The 26,917-nt window shown below is 40.0% G+C and overlaps 2 protein-coding genes across 2 annotated transcripts; both read left to right on the top strand.

Moving 5' to 3' along the window:
- Nucleotides 1–7,546: 7,546 nt before the first annotated feature.
- LOC123241200 (olfactory receptor 52Z1-like) lies at nucleotides 7,547–8,542 on the top strand. Its single transcript, XM_044668902.1, has one exon. It carries the CDS (start codon nucleotides 7,547–7,549, stop codon nucleotides 8,540–8,542), a length of 996 nt encoding a protein of 331 aa, XP_044524837.1.
- A 14,122-nt stretch (nucleotides 8,543–22,664) lies between these two features.
- Nucleotides 22,665–23,666, top strand: LOC123241201 (olfactory receptor 52K1-like). The gene has a single exon (XM_044668903.1). The coding sequence runs from the start codon at nucleotides 22,665–22,667 to the stop codon at nucleotides 23,664–23,666; it is 1,002 nt and encodes a 333-aa protein (XP_044524838.1).
- Nucleotides 23,667–26,917: the final 3,251 nt, after the last annotated feature.

Below are 26,917 nucleotides of genomic sequence, written 5' to 3' on the forward strand. Positions count from 1 at the left end.
GAAGAGCTGAGAAAAACCTAGAAAGATATACACGAACTGCCACAGAGTGGAATAAGCAGAACCAGAAGAAAATTGTACACAGTGAGAAGAATATTGTACAACGGACAACTGTGTATAACCTAGCTATTTTCAGCAATATAGTGTCAAAATAGTCTTAAAAGTCTCATGGTAAGAAAAAAATGTCATCTGCTTCCAGAGGAAAAAAACTGTTAGAATCTGAATCTAGACCCAAGCAAACTTTTTTTTACTTTCTTAATTATTTTTTTTGTTCAAGGTTCCTACCTCAAAAGGATTAATATGGGGAAATATTTTACATGATTACACATGTAAAATCTATATAAGATTGCTTACCATCTTAGGGGAAATTAAGGAAAATTTGAGACTTGAAATTCCTTTTTTGACATTTTTTGTTTTGTTTTATTTATCAAAATTCTTTTTTAAATATGGAAATTGTTTTTAGATATAATGGGAGGGAGATAAAATTTAGAGAAGAAAAAAAGTTAAATTGAACCAGAAAATCCCATTGCCTAGACTAACAATATTTACAGGAAAAGGTAAATATAATTTTAGCTTAGTACCCCACCTCTCTCTGGCACCAACTTCCTGCTTCCTCTCCTGGCAGGAATTAAAGTCTTCCTTTAAGAAGAGTAGAAGGAAAAGAGGCTAGAGATGTCTGTTCTGCCTCTTTTTGGGCCATACAATGACACTCCCCTGCCCCATGCTACATGTGAAGAATAGCCCATTTCAAAACAATAAGATAAGAGAGAGAAACTACTGTGTACTGAAATAGACCGTTCCACGTCTGGTGGCTCTTCCCACTGTTGTCTCAATAAAGATAATATATGTAAAACATTTTAATATTTCAGATAATAAATGTTATTATTAATTATTGGGATAGGGAAGATGGGATGGATAATCAAATCCATCTGAGCTCCTCCCTTCCACTTCCTCAATCTTTTTTGCCTTAGCTACATAAAAAGGTAACAGTATGCTGTTGAAGTAGGAACTTTATGGGGGATGAGTTCCCTATCACTGCTTGCCTTCTGTGTGTCTATCTCAATATAACCCTAAGGAAGGGGTTAAGTGCTGAAATATCTCCTCCCTAATTTTAGAGAAAGGAAATGAGACCTTCTCCTTTGCTAGACCCTGCCTCAGAGCTGAATGTCCAGGAGCTTCTTCCCTCTGGCAAAAGAAATAACAGGAGCCAGCTTAGCCCTATAGAAAGAGCCTTGGTCTTAAGAGTCCTAAAGACATTTTCCATTTCCAGCCTAATCCACCTCCACATTGGCTGCCTGGGCCCCCCTCCCTTATTCTTCCCTTTTCCAATTTCCCTTTAGGATTCATCTTCTCCTATTAGAAAGTAAGCTCTTTGAGAGCAAAATCTATCTTTTTTTGTTTGTTTTTGTATTCCCCCTTTCCTGTCTATCTACATACCTATCTACCTACCAATCAATCAACCTGTCTATTTTGGTTCAAGTGCTGATTCTACTTGTCCTTGCTTTTGGAGTCTTCACCAGTAGCCTTCCCACTCTGGACTTCTATTTCTCATCTGTTAGAAAATCTGGACAGCATCATGATAAAATGGATAATGTTTTGGACTTGGAGTCAAGAAGATCTGGGTTCAAAACCCACATCAGATACTAATTGTGCTACCTTGGTCTCAGTTTCCTCATTTGTAAAATGGGAAAATTAGCTCTAAGAGTTTTTCTAAGGGACATAACCAAGAAGTTGAAGAAGGTACAGGGACCCATCTGATTTCTACCAAATTACGCTCCAAAAAGCTATAAAATAATGCCTCAAAATGAATTATGGAGCAGCATAGCCCACAAAAAGATAAAGTGAAGTAAATTTCCAGTTCAAAACAACTTAAAAGGTCTGCATCAGGGATTTAGTACACCAGAGTAGAGGTGGAATACAGGACAGGACAAGCCCCACGGAGCTAACAGGCCTTGGATGCTTAGCTGCATCCAAGGCTTCCAGAACTCTCAGATACAGATGGTAAGAGGGGTCGGACAACTACTCAGAAGGAGATTACAAGCATCCTTTGCTTGCTCTGGGTGTGAGACTTATCATATTCCCCTTAAGCAGAACCAGGTTGCAGTCTTGGGATACAATCACAGGGTGAGGGACATACCTCAGTACTTGCAGTTCCAGGGGAGTAAAGGGATCTTGGTCACAGTTCTAAGGGGTAAAAGAGGATTTCGGGCTAGAGCACAGGCCGGGACAGTACTAAACACACCTTTCTTTATATCATACCATCTTGGAAGAACTAAAACTAGATAGTTCCCCAGAGCCAGCTCTGAAGGCAGCTGCACAAAGAACCTGAAGCTTGGAACTGTGCTCCAATTACCAGTTACAGAGCCCATCTTTAACAGTTCTTTAAATTAAAAGAAGAGAAAAAGGCAGAAAATGAACACACAAAAAAAGTAACGACATAGAAAATTATTTTGGTGACAAGGTAGACTCAAATACAGAAGACAATAGTCAATACTACTACATCCAAAGCCACCAAGAAAAATATCAGTTGCTCTCAAGCACAAAAAAAAGAATTAATGGAGGATCTCAAAAAGGATTTAAAAATCAAATAAGAGGGGGCGACTGGGTAGCTCAGTGGATTGAGTGTCAGGCCTAGAGAGGGGAGGTTCTAGGTTCAAATCTGACCTCAGACACTTCCCAGCTGTGTGACCCTGGGCAAATCACTTTACCCCCATTGCCTACTCTTACCACTCTTCTGCCTTGGAGCCAATACACAGTATTCAATACTATGTCACTCCAAGATGGAAGGTAAGGGTTTTAAAAAAAATCAAATAAGAGAGGTAGAAGAAAAATTAGGAAAAGAAATGAGAGTGAAAGGGAAATCATGAAAAATGAATCAACAGCTTGGTAAAGGAGGCAAAAAAATACTAAAGAAATTAACATTTTACAAAATACAATAGGTAAAAGAGACACAAAAATCTAAAAATGAGAAGGACTTCTTCAAAAGCAGAATTGGCCAAACGGAAAAAATATATTTAAAAAATTCCCTTTGGAAAAAGAGGTACAAAAATTCACTGAGGAAAAGAACTCTGTACAAAGTAGAATTTGCCAAATGGAAAAGGAGGTACAAAAGCTCACTTAAGAAAGCCATTTCTTAAAAATTAGAATTGGGCAAGTGGAAGGTAATGACTCCATGCAACATCAAGAAATAATCAAACAACATCAAAAGAATGAAAAAAATAGAAAATGTGAAATATCTCATGGAAAAAACAACTAACCTGGAAATTAAATCCTGGAGAAATAATTTAACAATTACTGGGCTACCTGAAAGCCACAATAAAAAAAGAGTTTATATATTATCTTTCAATAAATCATCAAGTAAAACTGCCCCAATATTCTAGAACCAGAAGACAAAAGAATCCACTGATCACATCCTGAAAGAGATCCCACAAGGATAACTCCCAGGTATATTATAGCCAAATTCCAAAACTCCCAGGGCAAGGGGAAAATACTGCAAGCAACCAAAAAATAATTCTAATATCATGGAGCCACAGTCAGGATAACACAAGGCTTAGTCCTTCTACATCAAAGGATTGGAGGTCATGGAATATGATATTCCAGAAGACAAAGGAGATAGGACTTCAACCAAGAATCACTTACCCACCCAAACTGAGCATAATCCTTCAGGAGAGAAAATGAGTATTCAATGAAACAGAACACTCTGAAATACTCCAGATGAAAAGAACAGAGCTCATTGGAAAATTTGACTCTGAAATATAAGGCTCTAGAAAATCACAAAGAGGTAAACAGGAAAGAGAAGTCAAAAGACATTCAATAAAGTTAAATTGTGTACATCCCTAAATGGGGAGATGATTGGGGCAGTTAAAGAGAGTATACATTGACAGAGGTGAGGATGTGAGTTGAATATTTTGGGATGATATAAAAAATTAAATTAAATTAAGACATGAGAAAGAAGAATGCATTGGGAGGGGAGAAGGGAAGATAGAATGAAGTAAATCATTGCACATAAAAAAGGCTTGAAAGATTGTTCATAGTGGAGGGGAAGATGGGGGAGGTGTGGATGAGAACATGTGAATCTTACTCTCAGAATTGGCTCAATGAGGAAAGAACACATACAATCCATTGGGTATAGGAAGCTATCTTACCCTACAGAAAAGTAGGAGGGGAAGAGGATAAGAGAAGAGCAGTGGGGATGATAGAAAAGAGGGCAAACTGGGGGGAATGGAGGCCAGAAACTAAAATAAGATGGAGAAAGTAATACACGGGAATCATAATGTTGAAAAAAAATTCTAGAAGTCTTTCTAATAAAGGCCTCATTTCTCAAATACATAAAGAAAGGAATTGAATGTATAAGGATAAAAGTCATTCCCCACTTGATAAATGGTCAAAGGATAAGAACAGGCAATTCTCAAAGAAATGAAAAATCTCAATGGTCATGTAAAGATGCTCTAAATCAATACTAGTTAAAGAAATGCACATTAAAACAACTCTGAGGTACCACCCCACAGCTATGAGATTGACTATTATGACAAGAAAAGGAAAATGACAAAACTTGGAGGGGATGTGGGAAAAGTAGGGCACGAATCCATTGTTGGAAGAGTTGTGAACTGATTTAATCATTCTGGGAACAATTTGAATCTTTGCCCAAAGGGCAAAAAAAAACAAAACATATTTGACCCAGCAATATCATTTCTAGGTTTGTATTCCAAAGAGACATAAAAACAAAAAAGGAAAGGACACATATGTACAATAAAAAAACTGTGAATAGCAGTTATTCTCAGAAAAACAATGATCCAAAACTATCCCAAAGGACTTATGATAAAAAATGTCACCTACTTCCAGAAAAAAGGACCCAAGTCTAAATTCAGAACAAAGCAAACTTTTTTCACTTTTTAGATTTTTTTCTATTTGAGTTTCTGTCCACAAAATGATTAATATGGGGAAAATATTTTATATGATTGCATATATAAAACCTATATGAGATTGCTTACAATCTCAAGGCAGGGAGAGAGGGAGGAAAAGAATTTGAGACTCAATATTCTTTGAAAAATGTTTGAAACTGTTTTTACATGTAATTGGAGAAAAAACAAAATTTTTAAAAAAAGAATCCTAACTCAAAATCAAAGCTTCTATGACTAGAAGATCCCTAAGGCCTCTTCTATTTCTAATATTCTATAAATATATAAGGATAGGAGCCCACCCCCACTACCAGCTTTAGCATCCTTTCTTCCTCTACATAATGTTCAAGAAGTTATTTAAATCTTAGTACTCTACCAAGATCCTGATTCCCAATTATTTTAGCTGCCAAGGCTCAAGAAAATACAGATTATATGGCACAATTTCCTTCCTTCCTCAGTATCCCTTATCATCTCCCTTTCCCTGAAGATCCCTATCTTCTGGCATAGATGAGACCCTGAAGACACAATCTCTCCCCCGGGGACCTTGCTGAAGGCAACACTGTTGAGGAGCTGAGCCACAGTCCAGAAGGGAAAGTCTTGGGAGTCCTAAAAGTCCCCAAGGAGACTCAGGAGGATTTAATCTTCACACGTGGAACCTAGCCCTAACTGGTCTTCACCAGTTCTGCTTGACCACATTCTGGTAAGTAACAGATCCTGGGCAGTCAAGAGTAGGTAGCCTGGAGAGACAGACTTAAAAGGACAGAGAGGACAGGCTGGATTCAGACAATGAAGGGAAAATGAACAGATACCTCCAACAGAGCAGTCTTCATTAGCCACCTCATATATCTCCCTACCCATAATTGAGAAATAACGGGCAAGTCCCAAGCAAAGAAAAAATTTTCTACCTTAGCGTCTGCTGCTCTCTCTCAGTCCCAATCCTTAAAAACTTTTAAGAATGATATTCTTCCCCTCCAATCTGAGGTGAGAGTCTATTAGCTTTAGTGTGGGGAAAATGGCAACCTTGCTCTGGTGCTAACTTTAATATTTAAATATGTCAGGTTCTAGGGGTATTATGTATTGATAAAGTTTGCTAAATTTTTTCCTCTCTTGTTCCTATTTTTAAAAATTCCTGTTATAAAGAATGCCTTTCCAAAATGGGGAATGGAGAACTGTACTGGGGAAATATGGATCAGGTGTTTCATCCCTAGTTGCCTATAAGTGTGTGCCCATGAGTGAATTAGAATTAGAAGGGTTTATATGTATGTTATGGCTTATGTTATTATTCATATAATTGCTTTAATGGGGGGGGGGCTTATTGCTAAGTAAATGTTTTAAGATTTTTAAGTTTTAAGTTTAAGTTTTAAGATCTAAAAGTATATATTGTAGATGCCTGGTTGTGTAAATATCCCCCACCATGTGGCTGCATTGCCTTGTGAGTAGATAGTCGTGAAGATTTAAACCACAATTGGATGAGGGCTTTAGAACTATCAGGATCAGTAGGAAAGTACATTTTCCCTCCACATAAGGCCCCTACAATCCTGGATGAGTTTGAATGTAACTTTGTGCTAGCAGTGGTCTTTCTCTGGAAATTTAGATCTGTTGGTATGAGAGCAGATGGAGGGAACTAATGAGACCCAGAGAAATATAGTGTGTTGACACGCCCAGTATGAGGGGCAATAATATAGATTCATATTATATGACATTGTCAGAAGAAGGGGAGGTTTTCCCCACTTTTTCCTTCTTGGCTTAATTATCTTTGTATCTCCTTTAGTTCCTACACCAGGTCATTTGGATATCATTATTGATAAATGCTTGTCATGAGAAAAGAATAAGTAAAAAAAGAATAAGACAGACTTGGGGACATAATGTGAGAATTTTTTTCTCTTGGGTGAGCATATTTATTATAACATTACATATTTTTAATAAAAATGTAGTTGAAGATTATGTAGCAAGAGGCAACTTAAATTGAGTTTTACCAATTTTTCTCATTTTGTGCGATAAGCTCCTAGTCAAAAGGAGGACATTTTCCAACACTTTCACCTCCCTTTGAAAAGACAGAAGATTTTTAAAAATGCTCTGTTGCTTAATGTAAGTTCATTAAGAGCTGAGATTGTTGTTTTTTTAATTTTGTCTTTGCATCCCCTTTATCTGGTAGGTGCCTCACATATAATGGGCACTTAATGTTTACCATTGCACATTAAAAATAATGAAGGAATAAATAAATGAATTGATTCATTGATAGAATAGAGTTCATATGAGGAACTCAACTCAGTAAGAGAATAAAAAGCAAAAATTTCAAGGAGAAAAATTAGACAATCAAAAACCAAGAGCAAGATCTGTGTGGAAAAAACCTCAATGAAAGTATGAAATATTCCTATGCTTCTTTTTCTCATTAATCATTTTAATTTGGGAAATATCTACATTGGATGGAGAAGGATCAAGCTCCATTTCTCAGAAATATGTCATTAAATTGGGTCTGATAGTTTTTATTTTCTTATATTTTCCTTCCAGGAATATTAAAGACTCAGTGAAGGACAAGGACCTCCTTCTAGCTCAATTAGACTGGATCTGGATCCAAACATAACTGGACCCAGGGTCTCTGTCTCCTCCTTCCCACCCCCACCAGAGTCCTAATACTGATTTCATCAAGGATGTCAGGGTGGAATGAGACCCACAATGTCTCCTACATTGAATTCTTCTTGGTAGGCTTCCCAGGGCTGCATGAGACCCGGTCCCTTCTAATCTTTCCATTCTCCTGCATATACTTGGTGATCCTTTTAGCCAACATTTTGGTCATCTATACTGTGGTGGTCCAGAGAAGCCTGCACCAGCCCATGTATGCACTCATTGCCCTGCTTCTGGCAGTCAATATTTGTTCTGCTACTGTCGTCGTGCCCACCATGCTTGTTAGCCTCTCTACCCACTATTACCATATTTCTCTTTCTTGCTGCTTCATCCAAATGTTCTTTCTTTATTTCTTCATCATCTTTGACTGTGGCATTATCTTGGTCATGGCACTAGACCGCTACATTGCCATTTGCTATCCACTACGCTATCCAGAAATTGTGACAGGGCAGCTGTTGGCTGGGTTGGTTGTCTTAGCTGCATTAAGGAGTTCCTGTGTTGTTGTCCCTGTGGTAGGACTGGCCTCAAGAGTACGCTTCTGCCGCTCCAACATCATCCGTCACTTCACCTGTGAGCACATGGCCCTGATGAAGCTGTCCTGTGGGGACATCTCACTCAATAAGACGGTGGGGCTCTCTATCCGCATATGTACTAGAGTCCTGGACATGTTGCTCTTGGGCACTTCCTACACACGCATCATCCATGCTGCCTTTCAGATCTCCTCTGGGGGGGCCCGCTCCAAAGCCCTGAACACTTGTGGCTCCCACCTGCTAGTCATCTTCACTGTCCACTCCTCTTCATTTATTTCTTCCATTGTCTATCACATAGCCCGCACTGCCTCCCAGGATGTACACAACCTGCTCAGTGCCCTCTACCTTCTACTTCCCTGCCTTGTCAACCCTGTTATCTATGGAGCCAGAACCAAGGAGATCCGGCAACACCTGGTTAAGATATTCCAGAGAGCAAGACCTCAGGTCACTTCTAAACAATCCTTAGCCCCACAAAGAGATCTTCCTTCCTAATAGCCCAGAGCTAGGGGAAAAAAGACAAGTATACCTTCAGAAACATGGGGACTCAATCACCCACATTATATTTTCTTATATTATTTCCACCCATTTTTATGTTTGCACTCTAAGATAAGAAAAGCATCAATATTAGAAGCCTCACAATACTACTCCATCACTAACTTCATCACCTTTTTAGTTTCTTGAGTTCCAAGTGATAAATCTTCAAAAATTTGAAGTCCGTTATTCTCTGCTGCATGAAAAATCCTATGCTTGGGCCTGAAAGGGAAAGATATAGTCCCTGCCCTCAAGAAGCTCATTCTCTAATGAGATGCAGAGAGATCAGTATCCTGAACCCAAAGGCCTTGGGAATAACAATGCTCCCAGTCTGGTGTCCATAACATCATCTTGGAAGCAGCCCCTTGGAAGAAGTCCAGATGCAACCTGACAACTATTTCCACAGGTGCTGGCTCCAATAGCTTTCCAGCTTCTGAAGACCCAGAGAAGAGAATTATTGTCACCAAAATCCTTGGCAATGTCAAATTTTTCAACATCAACAACTCATAGATTTTATCAGTGAAGATATTTTAAAATAGGCATTATCATCTGCTTTATGGCTGTATCCTAAGGATCATGGGATTTTTCTAACTGACTTGTAACTTGAACCTTCTATGTGAATTGTCACCCCATCAGAAAATGAGTATATGCAGAGCAGGGACTGGATTGCTTTTCTATTTGTACCTGCAGCACCTAGCAAAATAGTGCTTTGCAAATAATACGTTTTTAATAAATGCTCTCCTTGTCTGTGCTTCCTCCTGAATTTCCTTTTGTTCTCTTCTATGTACTTTAAAAAATGTATTAGGGGCACTCTTATTTGTTATTTTATTTGGTTTAATAACCACTCACATCCTTTTTCTTCAACCTCTTCAGTCCTTCCAACTAAAAAATGAAAAACCTATCTAATAAATCAGCCTAGTCAAGTAAACAAAGCAACACACTGGCCATGTCTAAAAATATATCTCTTCTTCCATGTGTTGAGTCCAACAGTTCTCTGTGAGAAGGTAAATTCTGTTTTATCATGGGTCCTCTGGATACATGGTGGGTTATTGCTTTGAACAGGGTTCTTATTCTTTCATAGTTGTTTTTCTTTATGTTGTTTATATTATTGTACTAATTTTCTCCTAGTTCTGCTCACTTCCATCTGCATCAATTCATAATTCCCAGGATTCTCTGATATTGTCTATTTCATCATTTTTTATGGTGCAATAGTATTCCATTATATTCACATACAAGTTTTTTCAACCATTTCAATTAATGGGTAACTCTTTTAAATTCCAAATCTTTCATTTTCATTTTTTCCTTTTAATCTCCCCTTTAGGAATAGGAAGTAACCATTTTCTCCCCAGCCTAAAATCATCACTCTTTCCCCATGTATAGTTGGAAAATCTTGAGCCCCTGAAATTACATTACCCAAACTGCCTTTCTGTATTACCCACAATTCCTTTTCCTTTCTGTTTACATGCATGGTTACTCAGTCTGTATATAATTTGGGTTCACTCTGCCATGCCCTCTCTCTTGCACGTAAATTGAGTGGTGACCAGTCCTTGTGGCGCTAGCCTCTCTCTTTGCCATGTGAGGTTCCCTGCATTTCTCTAGCTCTCTAATTTGACATTAATAAATCCTTATAAATATAATACTTTGGAAGCATTGAATATTAATTTTAAATCTACACCCATTAAATCTGACATTTTTATGACTACCTCTTTGTCTATGCTTGTAAATATGTGTGTATGTGCATGAGTACATCATTATTTGTCCATCTCAAATAAGTATAAATTTTATCCAACCATTCTAACTCTTCCTCCAAATTTGGAGGAAGTTATTCCTTCTTTTCTTAACTAGTGTGTTTCTTTTGTATGCTTTTCTCTTAAAACCCTCAAAATAGAGCTAATCCATTTTGAGTTTCTCAATTTTTAGTTGATAGACATTAAGGTTTACTAGCATTAATAGTCAGAAAGAATACTTGTTTCTCCTCCCCCTATTAGAAAATCAGCTTTTTTATCATCATGTAGTATCATCTAATTGATCAAAATAATTTACTTTTCTAGGTTTCGTTTAACTTGTGGTTGCATTTCAAATTCCCTATTCAATTCTGATCTTTTCATCAGGATTGCAAAGATATCCTTTATTCCACTAAAAATCCATTCTGTTACTTGTAGAATTATGCTCAGTTTTGCAGGGTAAGTTATTCATGGTTGTTAGCAATTATTTTTGTCTTTTCAAATATTGTTTTCCACAATCTCCTCTCTTTAATAGTAGGTGATATTAGGTCTTGTGTGATCCTAACTATAGATCTTTAGTACCTGAACTCTATCTTTGTGGTTACTTGAAGTATTTTTTTTCTTTAACATTAGAGCTCTGGATTTTAGTTATGACATTTCTTTTCAATCTGAGATTTCTTTCAGAAAGTGATGGAAAGATTTTGTCTTCATTTTGTCCCTTGGTTCTAATAGATATGAGCAGTCCTAATTTGTGCTTTCCTGAAATAAAGTATCCAGGATTTTTTTGTAATCAATTTTCATGGAGTTCATGAATATAAATGATCTCTCTTTGACTTGTTTTCCAGATCATTTGTTTTTAAGAGCAAACACCTTATATTTTCTTGTGCTTTCTTCAGTCTTGATTTTTTCTATTATTTCTTGCTGCCTCTTTGAATCACTGATTTCTTTTTGATCTTTTCACAATCTTCCTTCTTTTCATCTTCCTCTTTTTTCTCTTCCTCCTCCTCATCATCATTCTCTTCCTCTTCTTCTCCTCCTCCTTCTAACTTCTTTTTTCTCCTACTGAACTGAATTAAATTGTAAGTGCCTTGAAAAAAAGAACTATAGCCTTTTTTCATCTTTCCCTCTCAGTGCTAAGCCTGCAGCCCAGAATGCAGTAGAGTTTACAAATACTGTTGCACTTTTAGAGGAACTGTGAATTTGTACAACTTTCCTAGAAAACAATTTTAAAATGTGTCCAAAAAGTTACTCAACTGTGCAGACTTTTCAAATCAGTGATACCACGACTAGGCCACATATGGAAATATTTATAGGACCTCTTTTTTTTAGAGACAAAGAACTAGAAATTAAGGTACCATCCATCAATTGGGGAAATGACTGAACAAATTATAGTAGAGGGATGCAATGGATACTATTGTGCTACAATACATCAAAGAGATGTTTACAGAAAAACCTTGGAAGACTTTCCAATTGATACAGACTGTCTTTCTATTGATTCATATTGAGTTTTCAGCCCACTAAAGCCCTAAGTCTTTCTCAAATGAATTGCTTCCTATACACACCTCATCAGTTTTTTATTCCTACTATTGATTTCTCTAATCCCAAGTGTATATCTGTTGTCTATGTCTATTAAACTTTGTCTTATTAGATTTTGCCCACCAGCCTATGCTATTGATATCTTCTTATCAGTCAACCAATAAGTATGCATTCTGTGCCAGGCACTGTATTAGGCACGAGGAACACAAACTAAGAAAAAACAAAATAATACCTGCCCTTAAGAAGTTTATATTTCAGCTCTTTGAGGGTTTTTAGCCCCATTCTGCCACAGTGCCTTTTACACAGTAGATATTTAATAAATATTTATTAAAAATTGATAGGATTTTCTCTGTATATTCATCCAAGTCAGTGGCAAAAAAATGTTGAATACAGTAGAAACAAGAAGAGAGCTGATGAATGCTGACAGTTCCTCCCTAAGCTTGGGGAGAGAGGAAGACCTCTTCTCTCTAGAGAGGCCAAACCCCAGGGCCGGATGACCAGGAACTCCCTCCTCCTGGTAAAAAAGCCAATAGGAAGCAGCATGGCAGGGGTAGAAAGGATCCTAAGGGAGTTCTAAAGACCTGGACTAAAGTTCAAAAGCCTCTCAATTTCCAGGCCACTTTTCTCTATTCAAATGGAAGCTTCTTGAGGGTGTCTTATTTTCTTATTTTTGCATCCCTAGCACTTAGCACAGTACCTGGGTTATAGAAAGATCTGTCTGCCTGATTATCTGCCTATCTGCCTTGAAGTGGGGTACTTCAGAAAATGAGTCCAGGAACCCAGAAGTTCAAATTAGTGGAACCAATATTTATTTATTAATCTATTGATGAATAAACATACCTAGCTGGCCAGGGCAACCTTTCTAGTGAAGGCTGCCCCGAACTGAAATTAAAATGCAGCTTTTATAGAGTTCAAGATACAAAGAGAATAATGTTCATTACATAGCCTTGAAGCAAACTTTTTATCATCTGGAAGTTAGTAGCATGGGGCTTTCCACTGTATCTCTTATCCTGGACTGTGAGACAGCTGTAGGGAGTTATTTTCTCATGTGAATGTTATTTTTGAGCTGTCTGGCCTTCACAGGAAGGCTCATTCTTGATTTCTACTTTTCCCCAGGGAAAAACAGGTTTTCTGGACAATGACTTAGTTTACCTCAAGTCAGCTTGACCTTGGATAAGTCACTTAGCTTCACTTTTCTCATCTGTAAAATAAGAGTAAATCAGTTCCACGGATCTTTCTAATTATAAACCAATATTTCTAGAAGTGGGACCCCTAAGATCCCTCCAGTACTAAAACTCTAGGCCACCACCAGTTTTATCTTTCTCTCCCCCTCCCCAAAATGTTCAGGTTAAATCTTCCTACTTTACCTACATTTCTCTGTTTCTGAGTTCATCTCCCTAAAAACACAGTCAGAGAAATGCAGGCCATTTGCCTCAGTTTCTCTCCCTCCTCAGGATTTCTCATCATCTTCTTCCCCAATGAAGATCCTGTCTTAGCCTCTGGCATAGATGAAGCCTTGAAGACTCATAGCTCTCCTCCTGGGGTTTTGCCCAAGAGAATACTGTTGATTAGCTAAGCTACAGTCCAGAGGGAGGGTCTGGAGAGTCCTGGAGGACACACCCCCAGGAAATTCAGGAGGATTTAATCTCTACACTTGGAGTTTAGTCCTAACTGGTCTCCTCCAGTCCTGTCAGATCCCGTTCTGGTAAGTAGCATGTTCTGGGCAATCAGGGGTGTGAGAAGCCTGGAAGAGCTGATCAGGACAGGGTAAAGAGAGAAGGACAGGCTCACTGTCAGTCAGCCAAGCTTCCACTGGCCAGTGTCAAGGGAAGAAGCCTTTTTTCATCCTAGCATCCCTGTCCCCCTTTTACCCCTAGCTCTTAAGAATCTGCAAAAATGAGATTCTTCTTCTTCCTCCAATGTGAGGAGGGAATCTGTCAGCTCCAGAGTGAAGAGAGGGGAAACTCCACCTCTGAGATCTAGAAGCAGCTCCCTACAGGGGAAAGAGTCCTGGTCTGGAAGCCACACTCCTGCATAATGTCAAACCATAGAGATCCTTGAGTGCAATGAATTCATTTCACCCACAAGAGAAATCTGGCTCAGGTACAAGTTGGGCTAGATGACCACAGAAGGCCCTTCCAACTCGAAGTGATGGTCCATCCATGGCTTTTGTTCCACCTTTTTTCCAATTGATCACTAGTAAATCCCTTTGAAAAATTATCCTGGTTCTCAGGTACACTAAGAGGCAATGGGACTGGTGTCAAGAGTGGAAACCCAGAAAGAACCAACCTTCCATATCCTAGGGATGTTGTGCAGGAAAGATGGAGCCAAGGAGAAAAGGGATAGAATTCCAAGTAATCCCCTCCTGCAGGTTGAGGTGACAAGGGACAAGAACACTGGGGACCTGGGAACCACAGGGGTGAGCCTGGGCTAATTCTCTACAGCATCATAAAAGCAAAACCCCTCCCCAGCTTTCCTCAGCTTTCCAAGATGCTAAGGAAAAGAGCAAATGATTGTCCTAGCATGTACAGAGAGGATTTCACGATTCCAGGAATAATATCACAAGAACTCAAATTGGTCCAGTGCCTTAAGGTTTAACAGATATGATCTCATTTGAGCCTCATAACAACACTGTGAAGTAGGTATTATTATCCTCATTTCTTGGTTAAAAAAATTGTGTGACAGGAGAATGCATTGCAAGAAAAGAGAGATTTAGAGGGGAGTAGGGACTTTTTCCAGATCACAAAGTGGGGCTGGGGGGAACAAAAACACCCATAAGTGCCTTAGCCTTGTGTCTTCTCCCCTTGTGTCATCACCATGGGGTGAGGGATCTTTGGTTATGTCCAGATTGGTCTAAGATGTTTCTCTTGTTGCAACTGAGGCTGAGGAAAGTACCTTGTAATCCTTAACACTGTAATCAAACCTAATCTAATACTGCCTCCCTGAATAGGATCACCTGGTTGCTTTTGGGTCCCATCCCCAGAGAAAGAAGAATAGGGGGAGAGTATTCAGCAATCTGATAGTGGGGTTTGTGCTTTCTGAGGCTGAGGTAGGAAACAGAGAGGAGCTCTGATGAGTGGGTGCAAGCTAAGGACCATATGGCAAGGGAGGGTCGGTTAGAGGGGTGTGTGAAGAGGAAGGGGGAACACCAGAATGATGACAGGATGTGGAAGGAATCCAAAGGCAAACCTCAATTTTTTTGAAGGCAGCCCTGTGTTTGTACATGTGTATAAGGGCACATATGTGGATCCATGCATCTTCAGGTGTATATGTCTGTATCTTCACTGGTACCCAGAAGACAAAGGTAAAGGGAGCTCATAGAAAACAGAGCAGGGGGGCTCAGTGGATAGAGAGCCAGGCCTAGAGACAAGTGTCCTCGATTTGAATGTGGCCTCAGACACTTCCTAGCTGGGTGACCCCGGGCAAGTCACTTCCCCCATTGCCTAGCCCTTACAGCTCTTCTGGGCTTAGAACCAATACATAGTATTGATTCTAAGATGGAAAGTAAGGGGAAAAGAAGAGAAGAGAAGAGAAGAGAAGAGAAGAGAAGAGAAGAGAAGAGAAGAGAAGAGAAGAGAAAGGAAAAGAAAAGAGAGTAGGATATACTTTTTAGTTTAATCTGCATACAATTTTCTCTATCATTCTCCTAAGCCCAGACGATCAACAAAAAATAGAGTCCTGAGTTGTAGAATTTGCCAATTTCCAAAGTGTAAATGCTCCCAATGAAACGTCAACAACCTTCTCTCCTGAGCCAGTAAGATCTGGCACAGCCCTGGGCTCCCTCCTGTTCTGTAGTTGTTGAACTAGATAGACTGGGAGCTATCAGCCCAGAACATTGCAGTCAGTCAGTTGTAGGAGAGTATATGTTGATGTAGAACCCAAAAATGGGGTCAAGCATGCTGAAGGCAAGTGAAAGTATCCAGGCTAGGAGGGAAAACTTAGAGGCAACAGACAGCCCAGTGGATGAAGTGCTGGACATGGTGTCAGAAAGACCTGAGCTCAAATCTTCCCACAGGCACTTCCTCACTGTATCCTGGGCAAGTCACTTCACCTCTGCCTCAATTTCCTCATTATCCCTAATGGGGATAAGAATAGTATCTACCTGTCAAGGTTGTAGTGAGAAACAAATGAAATAACATGTGCCAAGGACTTAACATGGTGCTTGGCACATAGTAGGCACTTAATAAATATTGATTGATTAATGATTAAAGCTCTTTGCAAAAACACATAAACATCACCAGTTACATGAAGAGCAGGATCCCCTCCGTGGTGAGCAAGTGAGGGCAATTCACATAATCAATGCTGGCACTCACACTAGCAAGAAAGATGAAGATCACAGATCTTACTTCCCAAAAGTATGGCTAGCAAGGATTTTCCAGGACCTGACCTGAGTGAATGACATTTGTATTTCTGCCCACCAAATGACAGGCACCTACTTTCAAAGTGCGAAGGAGGTCTAAGTTGTCAGGGACCATGAAGATATTTTGAAAGGACAACATCAGTGATGAAAGAAGGGTTCCAGTGTGAAAACAAAGAGAGAGAAAAGGCAGAATGCCCGGAATAATAAACTGGGTCAGATGGTTGGAGGATGTTATAGGATATGCTGATATGCTGATAATGGGATGGCCCAAGGTCCTCTGATGGTATGAGAACCTGAAGCTGAGTGAGAGTGGGAATCCCTAGGTGAATACCAGGTTGTGGTGGTGAACACCAAAACCCCACAGGGATGTTTGTGACTAAACTAAAACACCCAGCTCCACTGTAACAGTGTCCCAGGAATAAGTGATCAAATAAGAGACAGTGGATTAGATCACACAGCTTCTTTGACTGCTTATCCCGGCTCCAAAACTGATGGGTAACACTAGTGACTGCAGTTTAACTGTAATTTGTGTAATCCCTCTTCCCTCAGATACCTAAGGATATGTTGATGATCCCTACGGTAATGATGACATCCACCTAAGTAAGTTTCAGAATTTAATAACAACAAATTTAGGGCAAGGGAAACAGGGCCTGAGGGAAAGAGGTGTGAGGGAAAACTTGACTAAAGCTAATGATTGGGCGATGTCAATTGAAGGTAGTTAGGTTTGAGATTAACAGCTGGAAAGGTTTGCCCCTTCGTTTGCAACCTGAACCAGATTGTTTGATGGTATTTATATTGCTTCTTCCTTGATGATCAATTGAACAGGATGTATACACAGAAGCTGAGGGTGTGATAGAGATTAGAACTGGATGCAGGTATCTTGACTTGATTTGGTCTACCTCAATCCCAACCAACCTCCCACCATAAATTCCTTCTCCAAATTGAGAGAACTTCTTATTCAAAATTCTGCTTTTTATAGTCTGCCAGTAACTGCCTCTCCTTTGCTGGCTCATGGCAAGCTAGAGTGGTTCCAAGCTCTAAACTGCTAAGGGTCACTCATCCTGCTCTCCATTTTGCATAGCAGAAATGATATTATAAGGATTAAAGAATATGATGAAGGTGGTCCGGAAGAAGGATCACTTTTATTATGAGATAAGCAACAGCTGTCAGGTTGTTGGTTTTTTTTCCTAAAGAAAAGGGAAATGGAGGCAACTAGGTAGCACAGTAGATGAACACCAAGCCTGGAGTCAGGAAGATCTACATTCAAATCTGGTTTCAGACACTTCCTAGCAAGTCACTAACCCCAATTATCTAGGACTGACACTAAAAGAGAAGGTAAGGGGTAGGGGGTTTAAATAAAAATAAAGGAAATAGACCATGTGAGAATAAAAGATTTGACCCAGAAGTTTCCTCCAAGTCAGTTACTTTAATGCCCTCATTTTTTAGGTGAGGAAACTGAGAACAGTAAAGATTAAGCCTGGTCAAGCTCACACAGGTAATAAGTGGAAGTACTTCTTCCCTGATAATTAGAATGACTCAAGAATGGAATTATTTGCCTCAAAAGGAAGTGGAGTATTCCTCACTAGAGATAGAGTCACAGAATGATAGAGCTGAGGCTAGAAGGGATCCAGGTGGCCATCCTCTTCTACGTGCTTTTTTTGAGAGAGAACACAGTGGAAAGAGCACTGCTTTTGGAATCAGGGGTCCCAAATTTGAAACCTGTCTCTGTCACCATTTGTGTGACCATGGGTAATTTTCCCTCTCTTGGTCTCAATATCCATATCTGCAAAGTAAAGGGATAGATTTAGATAGCCTCTAGATTCCCTACCAACTCTTAAATCTGTGATTTCTAATTCCATGATCCAATTTGAGCCAATCCTCTCATTCTCCAGGTGAGAAAATTGAGGCTCAGAGAGAGACTCAAGGACATAAAGAAAGGACAGAGTCAGGAATCAAATCCAGGTCCTCTGACTCCAGATCCATCACTCTTATCGACTGCACCATGTTGGAACCCTTGAAAAGAATAGATAACCAGCTGTCAAATATGTTGTAGAGAAGATGATAGACTCTGGAGTCACTGTCTGAGATTCTGTGAGTAGACAAAGAATGGCATCAGTTACAAAAATAAAAAACTTAGGGCTAGTAGGGCAGGCTTTGAGACAAAGATAATTGGCTTTTGACTATCTGGGTCAAAGCAATAGCTTTTTCTCCAAGGAAAAATAATGTGGATACATAGTTGCTGTCAGGTGAAAGATCACTTGGGAAAGATCAGAGGAAGAAGAGACCATTGGCTGGAGTTGATAACTTCCTACTGAAGAGTACTGAGGCAGTTATTGGTCAATCTAATAATTAGATTGAGAGAAAGCTGTTATATTCCTGGGGCATGTATGACAAGGGGCATGACAAAGGACCTCCCAAAACTTCTCCTACCTGATAACTATGATCCACTCTTGGTAATCCACTTGGGCACAAATAATTCTGCCAAGAGGAATCTGGAAAGTTCCACCAATGATGCTGAAGTCTTAAGAAAGAAAGGGAAGATCCTTGTGGTAGAGGTGGTATCGTTATCACTACTGCTGATCAAAAGCAAAAGACAAAGACAGATTTGAGAAATATGTAGCTGGTTTATAAGATGGTGACTAAAAATGGGGTTATTGAATTCTGAACCACAGTTCAAAATATAGGAATGAGAGGCCTGTGGCCAGACATGGAGTACCATTAACAATAAGCATTTATTTTGTATGAAATAATGTAAATTCCATCAACAGGGCCTTAAATTGAAAAGGAAGGGGCTAGGAGAAAGTTGCCCACATATGTCCAATAGGCTACACACTTTAGATAGTGGCTTTCACATAGGAAGGACAATAGTAAAAGAAACACCCAAAAGTTCACAGGAAACAAAATAGAAGAAGCCCACAATGAGACCCCGGGTTTCAGATGTGTAGACAGCAATGCAAGAAGAGATGATAAGCAAGGTAAACTCGGGATCCTAACTCAAGGAAGCAAATGTAACCTGACTAGTTATCACAGAGACTGGGTGGGATGGGATATGACCCATGCCTGGAATACAATTCTGGAAGGAAAGGCTTTAATCAGAAGTAGAAGGGTAGTTAACAGGAGAAGAGGAGTGAATTAGCATAGTAAATTAAGAAAATACATTCCTCTGAGGAAATCGGTGAATAAGAGAAGAAAGTGGGGTGAAGAATATCGGGACGAAAGTCAAGTCAACAAGGGCAAAAATGCAAGTGATATTATTATGACCATATGCTATGGACCACCTGAAGATGAATAAATACTTAATGAGAAGTTCAAGGAAACAGATCACAAGCCCAGTAAAGAGACATGAGGAAGAAGCCATTCCATCTCAAAACTGGTGATAGAGAAAAAGAAAGCAAGCAAAGGCTGACATGCACCTTAGGTTCAGGAAGAGTAGACTTCAAAGGCTCCAGAGAAAGGATGAGTAAGATCCTATGACCTAAAATTCTATGGGGGAAGTGAGCTTAGGAGAGAGAAGAAATGTTCAAGGATGAATTCCTTAAAGCACAAAGAGAAATCATTCTTATGAGGAGGAAAATTAAAGTTGTCTGAAAAAAACCAATGTGGATGGCAAAGGAAACCCATCAACCAACATGAGCTTTCCAAAGACCTTTACAGAAGATAAAGCAAAGTCAGGTAAGAGCAGAAAAAAAGAGCAGAAGGATACTTTGGTCATGTAAGAATAGTGTCACGTAAGCTAAAGCCAGGATCTGAATAATGGTTCTGACTCCAAGGGCGCATTATTTCCATTTCCCAACACTACCTAAGAAATAGCCTTTCCCCTCTGAACTCTCAGAGTACTTTGTACTTCACTTACTAACTTTATATGAGTCTCTTGTGTGATTGCATTTTTTAGCTGTGTTAATGTTCCTCAAAGGTTCTCCTTGGTTTATTGATCTTTGCATTCTACCTACCACCCAGCATAAGATCTTGCAAAAAAATAGTTACAGTCAGTCAGTCATCCAACAAGCATTTATTAAAAGCCTACTACATATGCCAGGCAAAGGGAGAAAGCAACCCTTGATGTTAAGGATTTCAAAAGCTAATTGGGGAAACATCGAGCAAACAATTATGCATAACCATGATCTCTACAGGATAAAATGGTGATAATCTCCAAGGGAAGACACTTACATCCAAAAAAGTGGATGCAACAAGTAAGAGCTCTTGAAAAATAGCATCAGTTTTTTTCAGTGAAATATGAGGCATGATTCTCAGCTGAGAGAGTGGAGAAAGAGGAGTCATGGGAAGTTTAAAAGAAAAAAAATAAAGGATTTGGAAATGTTGCTGGGGTGAATAAAAAAATGAATAGTTTGGGGAAGTATCAAAGAATTAACTTGCTATCTAATGAAGGCCTTGCTGAGATTATGTAACAAAATTTTAGTAATCTCAGGCAGCATAGTTTCAAGGTTTTTCCTACCTTTATTCAGCAGCATATGGATTGGAATGAAGGAAAGAGATGGTAGGAATAATCCAAGGCTGGTGCTTAGCAGAGTAAGATGGGCGATAAGGAGAAAGGGAGTCAAGAATAGAAGAGGACAGGACAGAGATGAACTACTTCACTAGGGAGGCAAGATGGTGAAGAAGGTAGCTAGTACAGATGTGATGGCAGAGGGGTTTAGGGATTGGAAGTTATGGTGAAGATGAAAAACAGGATTCGGGGTTGAAAGACAGAAAGAAAAATGGAGACAAAATATTCTGATCCAGTAAGAGAATTTTTGAGTTCACAAACACAAAATGGTAAATTTGGCAAGATTGAGAGTATATGACCATCCGTGTGTAGAGCTGGGGAAGAATGGGAGAGTAGGTCATTGAAAAGAAATAAACTGAAGAAGTGAGAAGTTAGGGTGTTTGAGAAAGTACTAGTATGTATGTTGGAGTTTCCTCGTACGAAGGCAAGATTTGGGGAAGAGAAAAAGAACACAAGCTGTTCAGAGCACTGAACTCATTGAGGAAAATGGGTTGGTAGATAACAACTACCAGAATCTTGATTGGTTGATAAACATGATTTGAATAGACCTTATAGGAAGAGAGGTTACTAAGTGATAGTGGTATAGGTACAAGTAGAGTCTGGAAGTGGCAGTTGGAAAGAAGGAGTGTTTCAGTTCTCCATCCACAACTAAAGAATTGTCAAGGATGAGTGAAAGGGCATCCAGTGCTGGAAAGGGAAGCTGTGTCATTATCAAAAGGGAATCAGGTCTCAGTGAATGTAAGAAGGTGATATGGAATGAGAAAGGAAATGGGTTAAGATGAAAATGAGAGTGTTATCTATGAAGCAGGCATTCCAGAGAGCACAATGGAAAGGGAGGACAGATCTCAAGTGGAATGTTGTGGAGCTGAGTAAAAAGAAATAAGAATAAAGGAGGCAGGCAGTGAGGGATGCCGAATAGGATTTGTACGATAACTTTGGAGATTCAGAATCTTTGGTAAAGAGTATGAGATAGTAATCATTAAGAAATGAGTTCAGATGGCTTATTATCCCTTGGGGTCAGTAGCAAGGAGGTGGGACTGGGCAAAGATATATAGTGGAGAATGAGAATCATGACTGACCCTTATCATCGAATGGAAATTCAATGCAGGAACTTTGATTGATTAATTGATTCAGTCTTAAAGTAGTGATACTCAGGCACTTATAAGCACTTGTAAAATTAAGTTGATTGATCAAAAAGAGAACAAGAGAGGATCTCAACACAGTAAATAATAGAGAAACTGAACAGTTTCTAGGAGTAAAATTAGAAAAGAAAAACATTGCTGTTTTACTGATTTTTTCTTCTCCCTCTTTTTTTTTTTTAAACCCTTGTACTTCGGTGTATTGTCTCATAGGTGGAAGATTGGTAAGGGTGGGCAATAGGGGTCAAGTGACTTGCCCAGGGTCACACAGCTGGGAAGTGGCTGAGGCCGGGTTTGAACCTAGGACCTCCTGTCTCTAGGCCTGACTCTCACTCCACTGAGCTACCCAGCTGCCCTTCTCCCTCTTTTAAAAAATATTCTTTGTTATATGGGATGACCCTCTGGGAGGGAGGGAGTAAATTTCTAAGTGACATAAAAACAAAAGATATCCCCCAAAATTATTTCAAAAAATTAAAAGATAAAGCCAGGAGCAAGTTTTGTTGGGAAAATCCCTGATGAAGATGGATAAGTAGTCCCACATTTCTTGTTCCCACTGATCATTTCCATTTTGAGACATTTATGAAAGGCAGGAATGGGAACAAGCTCCCATTTCTCAGGAACACTTGTTAAATTGAATCTGATAACATTTCTTTTTATATATATATATATATATTCCTTCTTCAGGAACATCAAAGACTCATGAAGGACAAGAAAATCCATCCAGCCCAGTGAGACTGGATCTGGGTCCAAACATAACTGGACCCAGAGTCTCTGTCTCGTAGGTCTCCTTCCCCAGAGCACTAAACTGATCCCATCAAGGATGACAGGGTGGAATGAGACCCACAATATCTCCTACACTGACTTCTTCTTGGTAGGTTTCCCAGGGCTGCAGGAGACCCGCTCTCTCCTGATCCTTCCATTTTCCTGCATATACTTGGTGATCCTCTCTGCCAATGCCCTGGTCATCTACACTGTAGTGGCCCAGAGAAGCCTGCACCAGCCTATGTATGCACTCATTGCCCTGCTACTGACCGTCAATCTTTGTGCTGCTACTGCTGTTGTGCCTGCCATGCTCTGTAGCTTCTCAACCCGCTACTATCGTATTTCTCTCTCCTGCTGCCTCCTCCAGATGTTCTCCATCTACTTCCTCATTGTCTTTGACTGCAACATCCTCCTAGTCATGGCACTAGACCGCTACATTGCCATTTGCTATCCACTACGCTATCCAGAAATTGTGACAGGGCAGCTGTTGGCAGGGTTGGTGGGTTTAGCAGCAATGAGGAGCACATGCATTGTTGCCCCTGTGGTAATACTGGCCTCGAGAGTACGCTTCTGCCGCTCCAACATCATCCGTCACTTCACCTGTGAGCACATGGCCCTGATGAAGCTGTCCTGTGGGGACATCTCACTCAATAAGACGGTGGGGCTTGCAGTCCGAGTCTTCAACCGGGTCCTGGACATGTTGCTCTTGGGCACCTCCTACACACGCATCATCCATGCTGCCTTCCGGATCTCCTCTGGGGGGGCCCGCTCCAAAGCCCTGAACACTTGTGGCTCCCACCTGCTAGTCATCTTCACTGTCTACTCCTCCACCCTTTCCTCTTCCATTGTCTATCGCATAGCCCGCACTGCCTCCCAGGATGTACACAACCTGCTCAGTGCATTCTATTTACTGCTTCCCTGTGTTGTCAACCCTGTTATCTATGGAGCCAGAACCAAAGAGATCCGGCAACACCTGGTCAAGATATTCCAGAGAGCAAGACCTCAGGCAACTTCAGAGAAAAATCCATCCCAACCTCCACAAAGAGAGCTTCCTTCATGATACATCAGAGGCTGAGGGAAAACCCAGGTGTACCCCTAGGAACATGAGGACCAATCATTCATCCCCATCATATATTCTTGTACTATTTCCAACCTTTTTCTGATATTTGCTAAGATAGGAGGAGGATAAATATTAGAGCCTCACAATACTACTCCATCATTTATCTCAACAATCTTGTTAGCTTTTTGAGTTCCAAGAATGAATCTTCAAATAATTAAAGACTGTTGTTCTATTCAAGCAAATGAGATCTTTGTAAATCACTTAGCACAATGCCTAGTATATAACAGTCAAAAAATAAAAGCTTGTTCCCTGCCCTCTCCCCTCATTCAATTCAATATTTGTTAAGTTCTTGCTGCATAAAAAGCCCCATGCCTAGCACTGAAAGGGAAAGCTGAAAAAATGGGAAGGCTCTACTCTTGAAGAGTTTAAAGTGTAAAAAGGAGAATACAAGTAAAAAAATAAATGTAAGGCAAAGTAATAAGAATAATAATATTATATTGAATTTTATTTTATTTATCATATTATTATTTTGAATTTTAAAATTTGCCAAGTGCTTTACAAAATACTGTCTCATTTGATCCTTACAACAACCCTGATAAGGTCTATTGTCATCTCTGTTTTGTTATTTTGTTCAGTCCTGCCTGATTCTTGGAGACCCCATTTGGGGTCTTCTTAGCAAAGACACTGGAGTGATTTGACATTTCTTTCTCTAGTGCATTTTACATATGAAGAAATGGAGGCAAGCAGGTTTAAGTGACTTGCCCAGGGTCACACAACCAATAAGGATGGGGCAGGATTCAAACTCAGGTCTTTCTGAGTCCAAATCTGGTGCTCTATCCATTTTGCAAGCAGATGTCATGCTGCCAAAGTTTGACAAGGGCAAAAAAGAAAGCTATATCAAACATGATACAAGCAATATGAGAAGGACAATAGCAATTTTTTAACCTTTATCTTCTGCTCAGACACCAGCAAAAAAAAAAGAGCACAGATTGATAGGATTGGAGATTTCAATTAGAAAGGACTCTAATTAAAAGGGTATCATATGTTCCAACCCTTTTATAGATGAACAGAAGCCCAGAGAGATTAAGCAACTTGCCCAAAGCCACACAGACAAGTGGCAAAGCTGGAATTTAAACCAATATGGTCTTTAAAAAAAAAAACAACAGCAAACCCTTTCTTCTGTCTTAGAATCAACACTAAATTATTCAATCCAAGGCAGAAGAGCTGTAAGGGGTAGGTAGTTGGGATAGAGTGATTTGCCCAGTCTTCAGGGCTGGCATTCTGTCCACTGAGACACCTACCTGCCCGAGAGCAATTTTTTTCATATTTGTATCAGATAGGGTAAAGAGGGGAAGGCTTCATGAAGGAGGTGGTGCCTAAGATAAGCCTTGAAGGAAGAGAAGGATTTCAGCAGGCAGAAATGGACAGGGAGCAACATACCAGACAAGAGGGATGGCCTACATGAATGATGAGATTATGAGATGAGGAATAATCCATGTATCTAGAATCCAGAATTTGTGAAAGAGAAGAATGTGAAATGAGGGCAGAATTGCAGGTCTTGGCCGGGTTATATAAGGTCTTGATTGTCAACTTACAGATTTTCTATTTTATTCTCCAGAAATAGGGAGCCATTGAAAGTTTCTGAGTAGATGAATTCTGTGAAGCACTATGATGATGACTTTAGCAGCTATGTGAAGAAGGGTCAGATAAGGAAAGAAAATGGAAGAAGAAGAAGAAAGACCATTTAACTATAGAGTAGGGATGTGCATCCATCATTACATAACAACCAAGGGCAGAGTAACCTTGGGTCCCAGTTCCCTTACAAAGCAATTGGACCCTTGTGAGGTTAAACAACGGGGAAAAGAGTGGCTGGTCTTCCTGGGTGATTTCCTCTGTGTGTCTTTGTTTTCAGCATGTTATCTGTGCCTCCTGAGAGATCTTGGGCAAAGGAAATACCAAAGGGATTAGGCTGTGATGAACTACACAGAAGCCATTTCCTTGATACTCTCTAATTCATCCTGCAAACAGCTACCAAACAGATTTTCCTCAAATGCAGTCTAAATCATGTCACTCCACTATTCAATAAATTCCAGTGGCTCCAAATAAGATCCAAAAAATACTCTTTGGGGGGCATCTAGGTGGTTTGGTGGATAGAGACTCAGGCCTGGAGACGGGAGGTCCTGGATTCAAATCTGGCCTCAGATACTTCCTAGTTGTGTGACCCTGATGAAGTCACTTAACCCCTTTTACCTAATCCCTTCCCATTCTGATGCCTTAGAACCAATCTAGAGCATTGATTCTAAGATGGAAGGCAATTTTTTTTAATGCTCTTTTTTGGAAGGAGGAATTTAAAGCTCTTCACAACCTAGTCCCTTCTTATCTTTCCAGCCTTATGTTCCTCCGTATGCCCTAAGACCTAGCTATACTGGCTTACTTACTGTTCATCGCCCAAGAGGCATTTTCTACCCACCCCTGAGCCTTTGCACTGGCCCTTCTCCAAATATGTAAAGATCTCCTCCCTCACTTCTGATTCTTGGACTCCCTGTCTTCCTTCATTCCTCAAACACCACCTTCCACAGGAGCCTTTTCCTGATCCACCCATATTCCCCTAAGCACCTTCTCCTCTGAGGTTTCATTTTATCCATTTTGTATGAACCTTTATATATCCCGATTTATGTCCCTTTGTCTTCCCCATTAGAAAGTTCCTCGAGGGCAGGGACTGGTTTTGCCTTTCTGTGTATTCCCAGAGCTCAGGACATTGCCTGTGTGATGTTAAAAAAAAATTAAAAAAAAGAGGACAGTCAAGAGGAAAAAAAAGTCTTTAATAAAGAAAAAATAACCTTCCCTCCAGCAAGCTCTCCCCCCTATTCTTGCTCCCTGGCTCCAAGTTCCCTTCAAAGGTACTTCCTTGGCGCGGGATTGGTCCTTTCATTGACCAATCCCTTGCCAGGAAGTAGGTGGGAGGAGTCCCTCCTAGCATGGGAGTGGTCCATTCATAGACCAATCCCATGCCAGGAAGTAGGTGGGAGGAGTCCCTCCCTAGGATGGGATTGGTCCATTCATAGACCGAGCCCACGCCAGGAAGTAGGGGGAGGTGCAAGGCATGCTGGGGGGGGGGGGGTGTAGTTCCCCCAGCATACATTTTTTTTCCTTTCAAAACCCACACCTGGCACCTAGCAAGTACTTAATAAATGTATACTGACTGACTAACTAATTCCCTCAGGCGTCTCAAAGTCCGAGGATTCAGGACT

Source organism: Gracilinanus agilis, chromosome 3 (assembly GCF_016433145.1).
Source record: "Gracilinanus agilis isolate LMUSP501 chromosome 3, AgileGrace, whole genome shotgun sequence".
Classification (NCBI taxonomy): Eukaryota; Metazoa; Chordata; class Mammalia; order Didelphimorphia; family Didelphidae; genus Gracilinanus; species Gracilinanus agilis.

Coding starts and splice junctions, on each gene's coding strand:
- LOC123241200 (XM_044668902.1), top strand. CDS start 7,547: ATGTCAGGGTGGAATGAGACCCACAATGTCTCCTACATTGAATTCTTC.
- LOC123241201 (XM_044668903.1), top strand. CDS start 22,665: ATGACAGGGTGGAATGAGACCCACAATATCTCCTACACTGACTTCTTC.